Below are 18,738 nucleotides of genomic sequence, written 5' to 3'. Positions count from 1 at the left end.
AGACATGAGTACACAGTTCATAGAAAAAGAAATATAAATAACCTTAAATATATGAAAAGAGGCTCAGGCTCAGTCCCAATATGACAAAATTGTGAAGTTAAAAAGTTTGACAATACATTCTAAAGCTAAAGGGGGAAAAATAGAAGAGTAATTCTTTCCTCCCCAGTGTCTCCAGGCCCACCAGGTCCAGCACCCTGTGGACCCACCTGATTGCATGGGGGTTCCCATGGGGCTCCAGAGGATTTGGGGTGCTCAGAGGTGGCAGGTGGGGGGATTACAAAGAACTCACCTGAGCAGAGCCATTGGTCCAGTGAGCAGGTGTGCATGGTGAGGTGGGCTCAGCTAGAGAAAGCAGAGCTTCCCCTCACAGCTCATTCTCCCCCCTTTTCCAGGAAAGCTGGATTTTCCTCACTGCATGCCATTCGCTGTCTGAAGAAGACATGGGGAGAAGTTTCCACGTGGGAGGACTCTCTCCATAGGAGCAGGGAGATGAGGAATCTCCCACAGGGCTGCACTGCCCCTTCTTTCAGCTGGGACCTTCTGGGAGGCAGCCAGACTTGAGGACAGGGACTGAGCTGGGGGCGGGGCCTCTAAGCCTCCCTGGAACCTGAGGCCACCAATTCTGCTTCAGGAATCCATTCCCTTCAATGTCAGAGATTGGGCTGAGCCAAACTGGAGGTTTTTGAGTGTTCGCTTTGTAACAACACATTCTATGTCCAGTTGGAACCAAAACTGGTCGAAAAAATGCTGCTTGGAAGAAATGAGAATGGAAGCCCCAACATGAAGACCAACATGAAAGCTCCCCTCCCCGGGCCCATGGAGTCCTTTGAGCTCAGTGGAAACCCTCATCTGGACAGTTTTGATCTTTTGGGTTCTCAAATAAAAAGTATTGGCACTCACACCCTTCCCATCAGTCCCCCAATATTCCTTCCTTCTTTTCTTTCTCTTCCCCTCAGGAAGAGCTCCCAGAAATTTCAAAAGCTTTGTAGCAAAGACAACTCACTGGGCAGGTAGAGTGGAGGCTAGAAGTCTGAAAACAGAGAAGGGGATGGGGAGGGGGACCAGGCGTGGTGTGGTTTATTTCTCACTTAAAGTATCTTTGAAAAATTCCAGTCTTGTCTACGTTAACAAAAAGAAGGAGCTGTTTGGTCTTTGAGCAGGTTGGGGGGGGGGGCACCTTGCAGGGCAGAAGGCTCTGGTCATGGGATACAGTGGTGGCAGCTGGGCTGTTCCAGGAGGAGTTGCTGAGTTGGCAGAATTAGCAGTGTCTAGCTTCCATGCTGGTCCAGGCTGTTGGGGATCGGTGGGGGTTTCTTTCTTCCCTAAATAAGCCCAGCCTGTCCTCAGGAAGCCAGGACCCTGCTGCTCCTCCAGTACTCACCCCATCTCCAAGAGGAGGGCACCCTACCTGCACCAGAGTGGGAACTGCAGGAGAATCCCATGGGCCATGTGGACAAATGGCTGCCTAGCCTTGGGTGCAGATGGCCGAACCAGGGACAGGTAGGTGTGCATTCTGTGACTTCCTACTTTGCGCCTCAAGCACTACTGCTAATCACAGTCAGGAGTCTCGTCTGGGTGTCTCCTTGACCATGATATACGTCCTAGATACCTTCTAAGAGTCTGCGGAACTGACGGATTCTTGGTGGATCCTTCCTGAATGGAAGTCAGAAGCTTCAAAAAGAGGAAGCAAGGTGTTCCCACCCTGGGCCCTGGTTACCCCCTCCTGTCAGTCAGAGATGGCACCTCAGCAGCCCCCTTCTGCATAGATGAAGGAAGACTGCTGTGCAGGACAACGTCCTGAGAGGTACCTTGAAGAGGTGAAGCCGTTGGCACGGCCTCAGGCCCAGCCTGGGTGGCAGAAACTCCGGTGGGCTGGGGTAGGCAGGGGCCACTCAGCCAGGCTCCCAAGACCCCTGTCCCTCTTCATCCACAGCTCGGCCAGGCTGGGGGCCTGGACTCCCATTGCGAGCCCAGAGGACAGGTCAGTGGTGGGGCCAGGCTGGGGTAAAGCTAGGGCACAGCCTCGGGCTGGAGATGGGGGTGGCCTCTCCTCTGTAGGCCTCTGAGAAAATTACCGCCCCTCTTTGGGGCTCTGTCTCTTCATCTGGAAAATGGAAGGTGATGATCCTATGGTGCAGGCCTCACAGGGTGGTGACAAGGCTGAAGGATGGAAAGGAATGTGCTGGGGTGTGAGAGGAGAACAATGATGGGAGTAATATGATACTGAGTCCTCAGAGACCCTGTGAGGTAGGTGGAGTTCTCCTCACACTCTTCAGAGGAAACAGGCCCAGGGAGGCCAGGCCACACGCCCAAGTCCACATGTCAGGTGAGTATCGGAGCCAGGATTGTTCTAGAATCAGAGCACACTAGAAGACAGAGCAGCACTGGTAGCAACTGACTTAGGTCAGTTGTCCAGGGTATGAGGTTAGGGAATCTTGGGAGAAATGGAGTGAGGGGACAATGGCCTCACTGACCTTGTCCTTGACCCTGGCAGGAGGGGATCTCCAAGTTTGCCACCCTGAAGATGATCCCCCAGAGATCCCAGAAGAGGCAGCAGCAGCAGGTGAGGATGCCTTCTAAGAAGGGGCTCTTCCCCCCTAAACAGAGGCCTCCACGCCAAGGCCTTCCCCATCCAGCTCTGCCTCCTGTTGCCACAATACCAGAAATCCCCCATTAGAGGTGATAAGGACCCAGGATCACATACCCCGTAATTGCCAGAAGCAGGCCCTAGGAGGTGATTAGCAGGAGTCTGGTGTTCTTGGAGGGCGACAGGAGGAGAACAAAGGGAGGTCCACATGGCAACCCTGGGGCGGACGCTGAGGGTAAGGAGTTTCCAGGGGGCATTCCCTGGGAGCACCTGAGAGCCAGAGCTCATCCCCTCTCCCACCCCGATGGCACAGGGTGTTCCCCTTCCTTGGCATGTTTCTCACTGCCCCAGGGACCCCGGACCCTGCGATGCAGGATTATCTGGAGGTGAGAGAACCTGGGACAGGGCAGCAGGGCCAGGATGCCAGGGTTTGGGAGGAAAGAGCCCCCTCCTGAGTCCTAAGGTCACCGCACCTGGCAGGTCTCTCCTGAGCTGGGGTGTCATGCTCCTCTTAGGGATGCCTGAATGGAGGCACCATGTAAGCTGCATGTCCTGGTTCCCTGGCTGCCCGATGGCAAAGCTGCAGGAGTGTGACTCAGCCTCTCCTTCAGCAGATGCCCATGGAGGGGAGAGAGAGGTCGGGTTCCTCCAAGTCAGGCAACACATAAGCGGCTGGGCAGTCACTTCCTGCCTGAGACCTTAGTCTCCCTGTCTGTCATCAGAGTGGGTTGTGTTAGCCTGTCCCTGAGCTGCAGCTCTCACGTCCCCCCTTCTCTGGAGTCTGGAGCCCAGAGCCTGGCCTAGGTCCCAGTCGTGTTTTCTGTGCATGCCCTGCTCCCTGGAGGGCATCGGCGGTAGTGCAACCGCCCCAGGGGCGGGGAAGGGAGGCTAGTTATGGGCTGGGGGGCGGTTCTTTCTGAGGGACCCTGGCTGTCTGCCTCCCAGGCGAATCAGACCAACCTCTAGAAAAGGAACGAGGTGAACATCTGTGGCTCTCACTGCCGGGGGACCACTGGGGAGGGGGGTTGGAATTGAGCCCCCCCCCCCCCCCCAGGCAGGACACTCCCTAGGAGTTTGAGAACAGAGTAGTGGGAGACCCATCAATTTCGTGGGTGGGGTAGGTCCAGCTTCCTAAGGAGGGGCTATTTACACCCACCTCTGAGAATAGGTAGGACCTGGATGTAAGTGGAGTGTTTCCATGTGTACAAAGACCCAGGACCGGCCTCCTGCCCTCTCCTCACCCCCACAATGTCCCTACAGCACCCCCTGTTCAGGCCCTGTCTGCATCTGTCCTTCCCTCTGGCCCTGGGAATACAAAGTAATGAGGGAGATTCAGCTGCTCCACATGGCTGCAAATCATCATGACCTTGAGCCCGAGGAGCAGCCCGAGGAGCAGGCTGAGGCCGGGTTCCAGGGTATGGAATGGCTCAGGGAGAATGGGAGGTGCGCCCAGACAGTAGTTGAGCAAGAGCAGTACAGACTCTCCCTGGTGGCTGACTCCAGAGAGCCTTTGGCCATGACTCCCTGGTTGACCCCAGACCTCGCTGCCTGGTGACCGCTGGGGCACCTGGACTCCGGCTTCTGGGCAGGAACCGTGAGGGACACCTTAGCTGTGGCTCCTGGTAGGCTCAGGGGAGCCACTCAGTCCTGTAGCTACACTTTGTCCTGCCACGGGAGCTCCAGCCCTATTTGGCCAGCAGAACATTCAAGGCCAAAAAGAATCGGCCATCAAGAATTCAGGGCTGAGCGCGTGTCCAGGCTTGGCAGGGGCTGAACCCTCGGGGCTGAAGGTAAAACTTCAGACTAAGCAAGATCCTGGGGAGTGAAATTCCAGCTCCATCACTGACCAGTCCTATGCCTGGGACAATTCACCTTAGGCTTCCAGGACTCAGTTTCCTCATCTGTGAGATAGGTGATGCTAACTGATCACTCACATGGCAGGGACAAACTGGGTACTGTTGACTCACCATGCACTCAGCACAGTGCTTGGAGCACAGGGCAGGGTGGACCATGACCCTGGGGGAGGCCCATCAAGGTAATGCCTCTCTTCTAGCCAGCCACCAAGCCCCCAACAGAGCCCAGCTCCAGCGGCAGGTCACACTCCAGAGCCCAGCTCCTGTGAGACCTCTTCCGCAGCAGCGGGGGCCCTCGGAGTGCACTGGGTCAGCTACCCCTTCTGAGGTGCAGGAGAACATCGTGAGTCTTTCCTGGGGCTCCCCTGGAGGCCAGAATAAGAGGTGACCCTGCTTCATCTTGCTGCTTGCTCTTCCCCAAGGCCTACTGACCTACTGCGGAGGGGTCCATTTGAATATTCTTATGCTAAAATCCTTTTTTTTTTTTTTTTACAGCCTGAGAATTAAAGTTTGGTTTGTTCCCTTCCTATGCTAATTTAAATGAGATACAGACTTTCACATTCCTCCTTGAACTAAGAAATCCTGCAGGGTCACCAGCTTATTTACTGTATGTGGGAGAAGGGAGGGGGCCTCCAAGTCCCCCTTCCTTAGAGGACATGGCATATCACCAACCTGGGCCAGGAGCAGAGACAGCCCCTCTGAGCACCTGGGGTTCAGAGTTCACAGGCATAGCAACCACAGAAATATACATGTCTAGAAATAACACTTGCCAGGCCCATTCCTGCCCCAGGACAGGGGCTGTCTTTCTACAGCTTTGAAGGAAGAGGAAACATTCTCTGCTTCTCTTGTTGAGGTTTCTTTTGGCCAGACATTAGGAACTTGTAGTTTTCTAGTTCAGTCTCTGGAGATGCATCAGCACTAAGTAGAGGAATAAATGTCAAGAGATTAAACCTTGCACGTGGGAAGGACAAGACCAGAGGAAGATAATTTGCAAATGGATAAAGTCCCAGGACTTTCCAGGCTCAGTCCCCCTCTAGGGGCTCCATGTGTCCTCTTGACCTACATTAGAGGAGCCTCACCCATGACCTCTATGCTCCTTTTCCTGCTTGCTTCATGTGTGGGGCAAAGATTGTAAGGTCCCTTTCAAGGTGACTGCTGGGCCTTGTTCCATAAACATTTCCGATCCCTCTGCGCTAGGGTCTCCAGCATTCCTGCCTCTCCTTATACAATTCGTTTTAAGACAGATATTCCCTAAAGGGCCCAGCCTGTCAGGTACGTGGTGGCCACTCCTCCCTGGTTGGGACCTGAGAGATCACAGATGACTTCTGATGTGCCAGGCTTAGGGTCTATATACTTGGCCATGGGCAGACCCCCACACTCTCCCTCGCTGGCCAAGATGACTTCTGGGGCCAAGTCTACCAGTAGGTCTAGAAGCAAATAGGGCTGGTGAGTGTAGGTCCTGAGGAAAATCAGCAATGATCTGCAAGGCAACTAGCTCAGGGGAGACCATCCCTGGCTCCTTTCTCCCAGCTGAGGGCATCCTGAAAGGTAAACAGACGTTAATCACATCACCGCAAAGTATCAACATTGCAAATAACAATAACTAGTATTTATTGAGTGTAGGATGTAGCAGGCACTAGCTTAAGAGTGTTTGTGTGTATTAGCTCATTTTATCCTCAAAATAATTTGGGGTGTTGCAGGCATTGGCCTTTTTATTCATAAGGAAAAAGCAACACAGAAAAGCAGAGTCATATAGCTGGTGTCACATAGCTAAAAGTGATGGTGTGGGGACCCCAACACTCTAGTCCCAGTTGTCTCGGTTTCTGAAAGCAGAATGACAAAGTTTGGAGGTTGCATAGGTTAAATTAAGAGAGAGAAGTCTGGCAAACACATCTAGCCACAGGACTAGGTTTATAGTAGGTGCTCAATAATGATTATTGAATTTTAATGGCTCTGGGACTTGTGAGGTAGATGGGGACTTCCCTCCCCCTGTTGGGAGGTCTTCCTGGCACTTGCCCAAGCTTCATGAGTGACTTCGGTCACTTTGCACAAGTCCCGGGCCACCAAAGACCTTATGCATGGGTATGAAGACTCAGGGTAAGTACTGGGCCCTCTGCACAAAGAGAAACATCCAGGCTTCCCAGCCTGGCATCTGGGCCTCCCTGGGTGATCTAACCAGGCCCCAAGGCCCTGCACTGCAAATACCAGAGGACTTCCCTCCTCAAACATGCCTGGGGCTTTCCTGCTCCTACACTGTTGCTCTTGGCTCCCAATTAGAATGCCTGCCCACTCCCATCTCTGCCTCCCCAGATAGACAGCTTTTCCAGGGGATACCCTCCTTGTCGGATCTGTAGATCTTCTTTGTGACCAAGGCCCAGACCCATTCTGATCTGTTCCTTATCCAGTGACCATGGCAGGGACAGCCCAACTTCTGCCTATTCGCCCTATCAGAGGCTGGGGACATGGATTTCCTTCTCTCCCACCACGATGGCCTGGAAAGGGGGAAGCAATGAGGATGCCGTTGGATTAAGGCCATACTTTCTTCCAGGGAAAAACTCTGTCAAACAGTTAAGCTCTCCTGGTGCAGACGTTTTACCACCTTCTTCAGTGACACGAAGTTCTACCCCGTGGTCAAACTAAGTCTTGTCCACATGGAGCTCCCCAACACCGCTTCCTAACCATGGATAGTGGAAATCATTATTGAGAAAAGATGATTCAACAGAAATTCTCTTTAGTTCTCGATCTTTTCACCTAGGGAGTGGATTATTAGACCTGAGACTTCATGGTTCAGCCCAGCTGCCATTCCGTGAGCGCCCGGCACTGTATGCGGTGGACAGTGACTGCACCCCATCACATTGCCGGGGACAGTGGCTGGGTAGCCTGGACCTCGTCTCAGGGGCAGTCGTCCTGGAATGGGCTTGCAGCAATGTTGGAGGTTACCATCAGCTCTCTGAGCAAGTCAACAGAATCTGGGGAAAGTCCCGGGAACCATGACCTGGTCTTGATTTTCTGAGCATGACTAATCCTGGGTTGTTGACCAGGGTCTGCAGCAGGAGCCACCTCGTCCTGGACCTGGTGGAGATTCGGGGACCTAAGAGTGAACCAGAGCAGACAGACTTAGGGGATGGGGCACCTTGTCTCTGTCCTTCTCAGAAGTTCTAGGAGAAGCTGACTGGTAGGTGTGAGGTGCAGGAGAAGGAGCTGGACCAGGACTTCTGGGGACATGAGGGCGGCTGGAGGGATGTGGGTCTGTCCCAGAGCCAGATGTCTGCAGTTGGGAACAGTGATGAACACAGCCCAGAAGGGTGCTCACACATCGAAAACCGGGGATGTACTGTATGGTGACTAACATAATATAATAAAAAATCATTATTAAAAAAAAAAAAAAAAAAAAAGAAGGGTGCTCACAAGACATGGCTAATTGGTGGGCTTCCCAGCAGAAGGCAGAGCAGAGTAATAAGGGTAGGAGAGGTGGGATAGACAGTATAGACCCTTGAGAGAGCAGGATATGGTAGCCAGAAGAGCTTGTGGTAAGCAAAAGCCAGCTCCATCTTGGAGGTCACCTGGCCTGAAGCCTAGGATATGGGTGGTCTCAAACAAAGGGACTGGAGGTCTCAGACAGCGGAACTAGAGCTCATTTCTAGGAACATGGGAGGAGCCCACTTAGAAGGACAAGGACCCCAGGCCTCAGAGGTACACTGGCCAGGCTGGTTGCGGGGCTAAGCCTCCTGCTCTCCTCAGTAGAAGGTTCCCGAGGGCACGGAGTATGGAGGAAGGGGAGCAGGGAAGGGGGAAGCTGGGACATCTCGGGGTTCCCAGAGAAGCTTAGGGTCCTTGTTGCCTATTGTCCAACCCCAGCACAGGTTCAGATGGGAGGCTTACCTGCTGACTGATTTAGGTACCAGTATTTGATGGCCCGCTGCAGCTTCCTCTCCCTGTGCCCTGTGAGCAGGATGTTACAGAAGCTGACGAGCACAGGGTTGGTATGATAATGATCCACATAGAGCATGCCGGTCCAGGCACTGAACCCTGAAACACAGAAGGCAGGTCAGGCCAGCAGCCTGTGCTTTTGGTCCTAAACGGTGCCCCTGTTTTCACTGAGAATCTAGAAAGTTAGGTATAAAGAGCTGGAAGTGCTCTCAAGATGGCATTCTAATGCATCCATTTTGCGGAGAGCTTGAGCAGAAAGCGGGAGGAGCACTGGGGCTCATACAGAGAGGCTGCCAGGCATACAAGGAACGGATGAGTGAATGAATGGATGCAGAAAGAAAACCAAAATGATTTTTGCTCTACAGAAATGGCTTGATTTGGGAGTCTTTCAACTGAACAGACCATTTTCTTAATTATGTTTCCAGCTAATGACACCAGTAATTCTGTGATGCATTCTTTCTCAAAATTTTCAGAGCTGTGCATTCATAAATTAATTAGCTTCTAACAGCTCGGGTGGGATTCTAGTACTTCTTACTGCTCTCCATGATACCTTCGAAGGTCTGTCAAATAGCAGCCATTTACTAGCCTGAATTCTCTTCTGACCATTAGGCTGAATGATTTTTCTGCTCAGCGTTATAGTCTCCATGAGAAGCTGAGTTCCGAGCAGAAGGAAGAGTGAAGTCCTGGCCTCTGGAACCCGACCTGCAGGCAGCTTCCACAAAGCTGCAAGACCAGCCCACCCCACCCCCCACCCCGGAGTTAACGCACGGCCCCCGGGGACCGGCACTCACCCATGTCCGCCCCCTCATAGCCATTCTGCATGATGGTCCTGTCGATGCGCGCGATCAGCCACGTGCCCAGGACGCAGCTGATGAGCAGCCTGGAGAGGCAGGCGCCCAGGCCCAGCAGCACATTGTAGAAGAACAGAAAGTAGTTGAAGTTGTGGAACGCTTTCCTGCAAACAGAAGCAGCAGGGGCAGCACCCTCTCAGTAGGAGGAGGTGGCCAGGCAGGCTGGCTCAGGGCCCCAGGCCTGTGGTCCAATCCCGTGGCTCCCATCTCCCAGCCGTGTGACCGTGATCATCCCTGTCACACAGCACTGGTATGGGGACCAGCTCAGATACAGCACAGAAGGCGCTGAGCCCAGCGCAGGGCGATTGTCAGTGGTGGCTGTGATTCTTCATGGGATCCTTGGGTTTTGAGGTTTCCTGTACGACAAGAAACCTCTTGTGGCTACAGCTGGCTTTGTGGCTACAGAGAGGTTGTGGCTTTCCCACTGTCTGTTGTCACAGTGACCTGCCCCCCACTGGAATTGCTCCAAATTCTCCAAAGGAAACTTCCCAGATGACCACTGGATCCTGTGGTTTCCTGGGCAAACTCGGCATCCTGGATTTCTGCGCCATCTCTGAGAGGGCTCTTTCTGGGGTCATCACTCCGTGCGCCCTCTCTGCCCCCACCATCCAAGGCTACTCCATGGTCACCATGTTGGATTCTCACTGTTCTCTCAACACGTCTTATCCTTCCGTGGCTGGCTGCCTCCATCTGTGCCGTGAGGGCTGCTGGCCATGCCCTCTCCTCAGTGCTACCTGTAGGAATGGCACCACCCTACCGAGCTCAGCTCAAACGCCCCGCCTGCGGCTGAATGAACCATTCCAGCCTCTCTTTCTCCATTACCCGCATTGCTCTTGTGAGGCTGTCACCCCCTCTGGAGTCCACGGCCGCCATGTGTCTGTGTCTGCCAGCCCCCGTGGACTATGAGCTTCCGCAAGTAGCTCATGTGGGGACATCTCTGTATCCTTAGTGGCCACGTTGTTTCCTACCTGAGGGAAGGGCTTTGAATGTGTGAACTACAAAGGATCACCTTGGACCAGGCACTATTGTTCTAAGTTCATATTTTAACACATTTCATGCTCAGTATACCTCTCTGAGATGCACAATTATTTGTAAAATGAGGAAACTGCATTTCATGGGTGTAGGGTCACATGGTTTCATAGAGCCAGGATGTGGACCCAGAAAGTTCGGTTCCAGAGCCCACTCCTGAACCACAGCCTCTCACCCTCTCAGGGAAGGTATGGTCCACCCAGGGACCTGCCAAGGGGAAAGAGGAAGGAACGAGAGGCTGCTGAAGCCAAAGCCTCCAACCCCCATTCCCTTCTTGGCCCTCACCTGTTGTTGAGAGCCAAGGGCTTCTGCTTGTCAGCCGTGCTCATCTTCGGCTGCAGGAAGAAGGTGGTGGCGATCCACACCTGCAGGATCATGAGACCCAGGACGATGGATATGGTGAGGCTGAAACACAGGGCGAGACCGTCCTGAGCTGGCCTTGTCCAAGCCCTTCTCCAATGCCCCGTGATAGAGAGGACAGAGATGGGACAGTCTGCTGGGACAATAGGAGCTCAGGCTCTGGGCTTCATGCCTCCAGAGTATTCCACTGTCTGATGGAAAGTTGAGGCTCACGAGGACAGAGGGCTTTCTCAAAGCCACAGAGTCAGGTCTTTTGGCTGCAGACCAGAACTCCAGGATTTAATTACGTCCCTTTGTCCGTGCATGGCAGTTGAGCTGCGTGTCTAACAGCATGGAAATCAAAGAAAAGCATAGAGCTTTTCAAGAGCTCATGAAGTCCATGAGAGTGGACGGGCAGGCTCTGCCCAGCCTCCCATGTGGCTCTAGGGGAGAATGGAACCAAGGAGCTCAGAGCAGGGAGTTCCCAGAGAGGCCACATCCTGTGTTTGCACCCCCTGAGCGGCCATGGGGGGCAGCAGTTACATGGGGCCTTGGCTTCAGATTGCTAGCTCCCAACCCTGTCTCTTCTTGGACAAATTGGTTAGCCTTCTGTGCCTCTGTTGCCTTGTCTGAAAAACGGGCCTTAATATGAGACCCAATCTTCAAAGGGTTCTTAAGAGAAAAGATGCGTGACGAATTCTCAGTAATGTCAGCCTTCACTTTTATCTCCCATATGGGCAAACTGAGGCTCAGAGAAGCAATTTACGCAAGGTCACACAGCTGATCTAGAACCTATGCTCAGATTTCCTCTCTCCTTCCACTCTACTGCCCTGACTCTCATGTCACCTCCCTGCACCTCAATCTTCCTAGCTGTAAAATGGACACATGCATATCCCCCACAGACACAACTGCGAGCGCCCCACCAAACAGCGGGAATGGAGAAATGTTATGAACTATAAGGTTCCCACGGTGGTGAGTTGCTATTTTGGCCCATCCTTGGGTCAGAGGAGCTGAGAGCATGGGTTCAGGAATTAGTGAGAGCCCAACAGGGAAGGGGCATTTTGAACAGCAGCTTTGAGGGTCCACCGGCTCCTGGGCCCCGGGCAACGACAGGGAGCCCACCCAGCACTTACGTCCCGATGCCCAGTCCCTGCAGCACCTCCAGGCCCTGGTTGTGGATGACGGGCAACACCAGGCTGTACATGATCAGCATGCCGCACAGGCTCTGCACCACGTGGATGATGAGGTAGCCTGTGGGCCGAGGGACCCACGGTCACTCGAGGCCCTTCACGACCCAGTCATACATGTCCCTCCCTGAAGTCCCCCCTCTACCCGCCGGGCATTTTTGCTTGTGCTGTTTCTTCCGTCTGGCACGACCATCCTCCTGCCGCCTTCTGCTCGCCCTGCCAGATGGAGCTCAAGTGTCAACTCCACCAGAAAGCATTCATGTCCTGCCCTGGGTGTGGAGAGTCACTTCCTCCTCTCCGTCACCACTGCCTTTAGCATTTCCAGCCCATGGGCTTAGGACAGGAAGTAATGGTAGCTACGTGAGTGTGGGATTCTCCGTCCCTCCTGTAGGAGAGAGAACAAGGGCTGCTTCGCGTCGCCTCTCTTCTCTCTACGCACAGCCAGGACTCCACAGGGAATGGGTGTTGAATTGAATAGGTCACGTGAAGACACTTACCCCACAGAATGTAGGCTATTTGCCAGCCAGAGTACCTTGCAATGGCCACCTGAGATTTAAAAAGAAAAAGGGGTCTCAGAGGGGAGAGAACACTGATCACCTCTAACGCATGGGTCCAGCATCCCCGCCTCATCGGAGGTTCACCCACCAACACACCAAGGCAGGTGTCATGATTGTCATCATTGTACAGGTGAGGAAACCGAGGGCCAGATGGGGACAGTGACTACCCTGGGTCACCCAGCAGCAGAGCATACTAGAAGTGAGGCCTCTGGACTCCCCGTCCAGGGCTCTTCCTCTCCCAGGCTGCTGCCCCTGTCCCAGCTGCAGGAGAGTGGGATTCAGCCATCACTTAGTCTCAGAGCAGAGAGAGGCCTCGGGGGACTTACCACACTCTCCGCCGAGGAAGGATTATGGAACTTCAAAGGGAGAAAGTGTTTATTTCCTGCCCACAACCTCTTCATGTGCTTTCTAGAGAAAAAACAGGAAATTAGGAACATTCATAATCACGGCTCCTTATGTACTTAGAGCTCAACAGTTGTACACAGAAAAGCCTGTGGAGGGAGATGGTGGCCAGCTCGTGGGATGGTTCTCATTAGCCTTAAAAATGTTTTAAAAATACTTTTAAAATTGAGATATAATTGACATACAACATTGCATTTCAGGTGTACAACATAGTGAGTGGATATTTGTGTATTTTGCAAAATGTTCATCACAATGAGTCTAGTTAACATTCATCATCTCGCCTAGTTACAAGCTTTTTTCTTGGGATGAGAGCTTTGGGATCTACACTCTGCAACTTTCCAATATGCAGGTCAGTACTATTACCTGGAGTCACCATGCTGTGTATTACATCACCATGACATTGACTTTATAACTGGAAGCTTATACCTTCTGACTCCCTTCACCCACCCCCACCCCCACCTTTGACAACCTCAGATCTGTTCTTTATCTGTGAGCATGGTGTTTTTTTGGTTTGTTTTAGATTCCACACAGAGTGAGATCATACAGTATTTGTCTTTCTCTGTCTGACTGACTTCACTAAGCCTAATGCCTTTTAAGGGCCACCCATGTTCTGCAAATGGCAAGATTTCATTTGTTTTTATGGCTGAATAGTATTCCACTGTGTGTGTGTGTGTGTGTGTGTGTGTGTGTGTGTGTGTGTGTGTGACATCTTCTTTGCCCCTTCATCCATCCATCAGTGGACACTCAGGTTATTTTCATATCTTGAATATTGTAAATAATGTGGCAATAAACATGGGGGTGCAAATATTTTTTTTTGAAATAGTGTTTTTGTTTTCTTCCCATAAATATCCAGGAATGAAGTTGCTAGATCACCTGATAATTCTATTTTTACTTTTTTGAGGAACCTCCATACTGTTTTCCGCAGTGGCTGCACAATTTACATCCCTACCAACAGTGCATGAAGATTTTTTTTTCTCCACACCCTCACCCACACTGGTTACTTCTTGTGGTTTGGGTACTAGCCATTCGAACAGACGTGAGGGGATGCCTCATTGTGGTCTTAACATGGTCATGCACAGTTCCCTGACGATTGAAAAATCTTAATATAGTTTGTAAAAATAATATGTAGTTACCTAGTCTTAATGGTGACTGAACGGGATAGTTGAGACTCTGCGTGTGGCTTTTATTTTCTTCAATTTGCTCTATTTTCATATTTTTTCTGTGATGAATATGTATGACTTATGTCATAATATTTCAAAACAGGTAATAATGGAACCCCTTCAATGATAGATCTACCTTATTACAACATAAAGGAAACTGAGAAGGGAACCACAGTCCCTCATGCTCCCAGCACCCCCGCAAACCTCTGCATGCCTTCCCCATGTGCTAGTCTTGGCCTGGACCTTTGCATAAAGATTAGGTCAGTGATGGTTATGTTCACAGTCAACATTCACATCTGTGTCCCGCTTTTCCCCCCACATCCTATCTCTAGCATTTTTCAGGATGTTTTGCAAATTTATGACCACTAAATTGGGAAGACTTAATATGAAATAAAGAGTGTTTAAAAATCTCATTAGTAGTTTGTATATTTATTACATGATGAAATGATGGTTTGGGGTATGTTGGGTTATATAAAATATATTATTAAATTATTTTCACCTCCTTTTTAACCTTTTTACTAGTCTCTATTAGAAAATTCAAAATTGCATCTGTGGTTTTCATTATGTTTCAGCTCGGCAGCACCGGAGGAGAATATGCCACCAGGAATATAAACACACGGATATAGTTGCACGAGGCATAGAAAATTTCTGGAAGCATACAGAAAATGAATAATGTTTAGCTCTGGGGCAACAAACTGGGGTCTGAATGGAAGAAAGACTTTACACTAAATATTTTTTATAACATTTTTTAAAAAAAGAGGCAGCATATAGGTTGGAATAATTCTAAGAAAAGGAAAAATACTGGCACAGTGCTAGTGCTATCCAGGTGTAGGGTTTTCTTATCCACTATTTCCTTTGCCCCATGGGCCTGTAAAGCAGACAGGGCAGGGATCATCAGTCCTCAGTGACAGGCATGGGAGGGAGGGGCCAGCCTTCTCTTCCCTGTGCCCTCTACCCATGCCAATGCAGCCAGCTCTAAAAGATGGTTGTGACTGGTTGTGGTCCAATGTCTCACTGATAATCTCCCAGGTACTTGCAGGCCACTGAAGGAAGGAGCAGGCATATGCCCGCATCAGGTAAGGCAGGGGAGAGCGGCAGTGTCCAGTCCACCCACGGGGTCCGAGGACAAGCAAGCAGAGAGAGGGAGCAAGCTAGGGCTGTGATGGAGAGCTGGGGCCTCTTTGTGCCAGAAGAGTCCTTACTTGGATGCCATCTGCAAGAAACCCAATCTTTGGGCAGCCAAATGGGGAGGGTGTAAAGGCAGGATGCTTTGGAGGGGAAGAAGATGGCCCTGGGTCTCCTGCGACTGCATGTGAGTTAGAGACTGAGGTGGGGGGAGGGAAGAACTGAGAGACAGAAAGAGACTGAGAGACAGAGAGAGAGACAGAGAGGAGGGAGGGCAGATACCTAAAATTCAACCGCTATCTGCAGTGAAATGCTCACTACATATTGAAGGCCATCCCCTCCTCCTGCTCTGCTCTTCTAGAGACTGATACACCCAGTGCCCTTAACCTGATCTCCTTTGATACCCCCCTTGAGCCAGGTGCACCTGCTGGGAACCCAGTGTGGTTAGTCCTGGAGAGCAGAGCAGGTCTGACACCCAACAGAGATGCTGAGCATACAAGGAGCGATAAGGCCTCTCAGGGCAGAAGATATGGCCTGGGTGAGTTATTTTGTTAAGTCTCAGCCTTCTCAGTTGTAAAAACAGAGATGAAAGTGCCGCTCAGGGTTGTGGTGAAAATCAAAAGATTCTTTTTTTAAAAAGATTTATGTATGTATGTATGTATGTATGTATGTGTTTAAGAGAGAGAGAGCATGCGTGCCAGGGGAGGAGGAAAGGGAGAAGGAGAGAAGCAGACTCCCCACTGAGCAGGGCTCAATCCCAGGACCCTGAGACTATGACCTGAGCTGAAACCAAGCGGTGGCTGCTTAATCAAATAAGCCACCCAGGCGTCCCTGAAAATCAAAAGATTCGAAGCACAATGCCAAGCTCATAGTAGAAGCTCGAATCAATAGCTTTTTGGTTGGGGTTTTCTGTTTTACTACCAATAGACGTGGCTGTTCCTGGATGGCTTATACATGCCTGGTTCTAACTGGGCACTGCTGTCACGCTCAGTGATTTTTAGAAAATTCTGGCTGAAGACACACAAAGGACTCCCAGAGCCTTCTTACCTGTAACAGGCCAATATGTGGAACAGATAGGTCACGCACGTGAGGGCGGCGGGCAAGACGGTCACTAGCCAGACTCCTGAAATAGAAGCAGTCACAGGAGAGGTCTGAGAACATGAGCCAGAAACAGTATTGTCAAAGTGCGGATGTTCACATCAGAAAGGCTGGGCAAAGACATTTTACCTCCTTTAACGCATTTCTTGTGTAAAGTTTTGCTTATATTTGTCTCATTTCAGACACACACACACCCCTGCTATACTTTACTTCTTGCACAAGCCTCTCCTTTGGTATTAAGATTTTCCATCTACGGTGAGTAATGCGAAGAGAAAATTAGGGAGGATACACATCGCAGTCACCTTCCGTCCTCGTGTAACGATTAATACTTGGCTTCTATTTGCTGCCCCCAGTAAAGAGCAGCCATGCGCAAAGATAACTGGAATCAAGAGGTCTTGACTATTCTTTCATAGTCAGTTTTTAAGATGTTGTATCTAATCTGCTTTCACGTGATCCGTGTGCTTGCGAGAAAGGGACGGAGAACCAGGGAAGGGAGATGATGTGTACGTATAAAAGCTTCTGGACAAGCTGTTTATCTGTTGGTCCACAAAAAGCATTAAAAAAAAAAATCCAACACCTCTTTATAATTAAAAACACTCCGTTGTGTAGACACAGAAGAGAACTTCCCCAACCTGATAAAAAGCATCTGCAAAATACCCACAGCCAACGTCATACTAACAGCAAAACACTGACTGCTTTCCGTCTAAGTTCAGGAACAAGAAAATCAATGTCCACTCTTGCCAATTCTATCCAACACTGCACTGGAGGGTCTAGCCAGGGAAAATAAATGAGAAAAAGCAACCAGACTGCAAAGGAAGAAATAAAACTATCTCTGTTCACTAGTGATGTGTCCTTATATTTAAAAAATCCTAAGGAATAAACAAACAAAAAAGATTCAAACTCACTGATAAATGAGTTCAGCAAGGTTGCAGGATACAGGACAAATATATAAAAATCAACTGTATTTCTGTACACTGGCAATGAACAAACTGAAAATGAAGAAAACAACTGTGTTTGCATTAGTATCAAAAAGAATAAAATACTTAAGAATACACAGAAGAAATATGCAACTCCTACACTGAAAACTACAAAGGATTGTTGAAAGAAATTGAAGATTTAGATTAATGGAAAGACATGCTGTGTTCAGGTATAGGATGTTCTTTGCTAACATGGCAATACTCCCTAAATTGATCTAAAAATTCAACCCAATCCCTATCAAAATTCCAATGCCATTTTTGCATAAATTGACAAGCTAATCCTAAAATTCATACGAAAATGAAGGGACCTAGAATTGGCAATATAATCTTTTTTTTTAAAGATTTTATTTATTTATTTAACAGAGAGAGAGACAGCCAGCGAGAGAGGGAACACAAGCAGGGGGAGTGGGAGAGGAAGAAGCAGGCTCCCATTGGAGAAGCCTGATGTGGGGCTCGATCCCAGAACGCCGGGATCACGCCCTGAGCCAAAGGCAGACGCTTAACGACTGAGCCACCCAGGCGCCCCTAGAATTGGCAATATAATCTTGAAAAGGAAGAAGAAAATTGCAGGACTCACATTTCTTGATTTCAAACTTACTACAGAGCTACGGTAATGAAGATAGTGTGGTACTGCCGTAAGGACAGATAAATAGATCAATGTGACAAACTGAGAATCCAGAAGTAAATCCTCATCATCAATGTATTTTCAACAAGGATGAAAAAGACAATTCAATAGAGAAAGAATATGCTTTGCAACAAAGGGTCCTGGGCAACTGATGTTCACATGCAAAACAATGAAGTTAGAACCTTACCCCACAGCATATGCAAAAATGAACTCAAAAAGGGATCATAAGTTTAAATGTAAAAGCTAAAATTACAAAAGTCTCAGAAGGAAATATGAGAATAAATTTTTGTGATCTCAAGTTGGGCAATGCTTCCTTAGATATGCACGCGATAAAAGAAATATGAATACGCTGGACTCCATCAAAGTTAAACACAACTGTGTTTCAAAGGACACCATCAAAAAAGTGAAAAACCAACCCAAAGAATGGGAGAAAATATTTGCAAATTATATCTCTCTTAAGGGATTTATGTATAATATAAAGAATTCTTACAGCTCAATAATTTAAAAATAGGCAAAGAGTCTCCATGGACATTATTCACAGAAGATGTACAAATGGCCAATAAGGACATGAAAAGATTCTCAACATCATTAGACATCAGGGAAATGAAAATGAAAACCACAATAAGATACCATTTCACACTTACTGGATCGCTATTATTAAAAAACAAAAACTACCAACATGTGTTCGTGAAGATATGGAGAAATTGGACCCCTGATACATTGCTGGTGGGAATACACAGTGATGCAGTTGCTTTTGAAAACAGTCCAGCAATTCCTTGAAAGGTTAAACATAGTTACCGTATGACCCAGAATTCCACTTCTAGGTATACACCCAAGATATATGAAAACACATGAAAAACTTGGAGATGAATGTTCACAGCAGTATTACTCATAATAGCCAGAAAGTTAAAACAACCCAGATTTCCATCAACTGACGAATGGATAAATATAATGTGGTCTATTCATACAACAGAACAAATTCCAGCAATAAAAAATAATGAAGTTTGGTCGCATGCTA

General features: G+C 49.5%; 2 protein-coding genes across 7 annotated transcripts in view; both read right to left on the bottom strand.

Moving 5' to 3' along the window:
• The window catches only part of CCDC180 (coiled-coil domain containing 180), a 74,132-nt gene extending 69,115 nt beyond the window's left edge, over positions 1–5,017 (bottom strand). For all 5 annotated transcript variants that reach the window (XM_048222996.2, XM_057313608.1, XM_057313609.1 and 2 more), the window contains exon 1: positions 290–5,017. The gene's annotated coding sequence lies outside the window, so the exon portion shown is untranslated. The remainder of the gene's footprint in view (positions 1–289) is intronic.
• Positions 5,018–6,034: 1,017 nt separating this feature from the next.
• Positions 6,035–18,738, bottom strand: part of LOC113260431 (stimulated by retinoic acid gene 6 protein-like) — a 58,095-nt gene continuing 45,391 nt past the window's right edge. For both annotated transcript variants that reach the window (XM_057313612.1, XM_026506189.4), the window contains exons 12-19: positions 16,068–16,143; positions 12,660–12,741; positions 12,274–12,322; positions 11,723–11,840; positions 10,536–10,655; positions 9,162–9,325; positions 8,323–8,469; positions 6,035–7,531 (exon numbers count right to left, since the gene is read on the bottom strand). In XM_057313612.1, coding sequence (XP_057169595.1) covers positions 7,383–7,531; positions 8,323–8,469; positions 9,162–9,325; positions 10,536–10,655; positions 11,723–11,840; positions 12,274–12,322; positions 12,660–12,741; positions 16,068–16,143 — 905 coding nt within the window. In that variant the 3' untranslated portion in view covers positions 6,035–7,382. The remainder of the gene's footprint in view (positions 7,532–8,322; positions 8,470–9,161; positions 9,326–10,535; positions 10,656–11,722; positions 11,841–12,273; positions 12,323–12,659; positions 12,742–16,067; positions 16,144–18,738) is intronic.

The sequence above is a fragment of the Ursus arctos genome, unplaced genomic scaffold (genome assembly GCF_023065955.2).
Source record: "Ursus arctos isolate Adak ecotype North America unplaced genomic scaffold, UrsArc2.0 scaffold_18, whole genome shotgun sequence".
NCBI lineage: Eukaryota > Metazoa > Chordata > Mammalia > Carnivora > Ursidae > Ursus > Ursus arctos.
The sequence above is the reverse complement of the archived record's forward strand: the minus strand, read 5'-3'. Positions and strand labels throughout refer to the sequence as shown.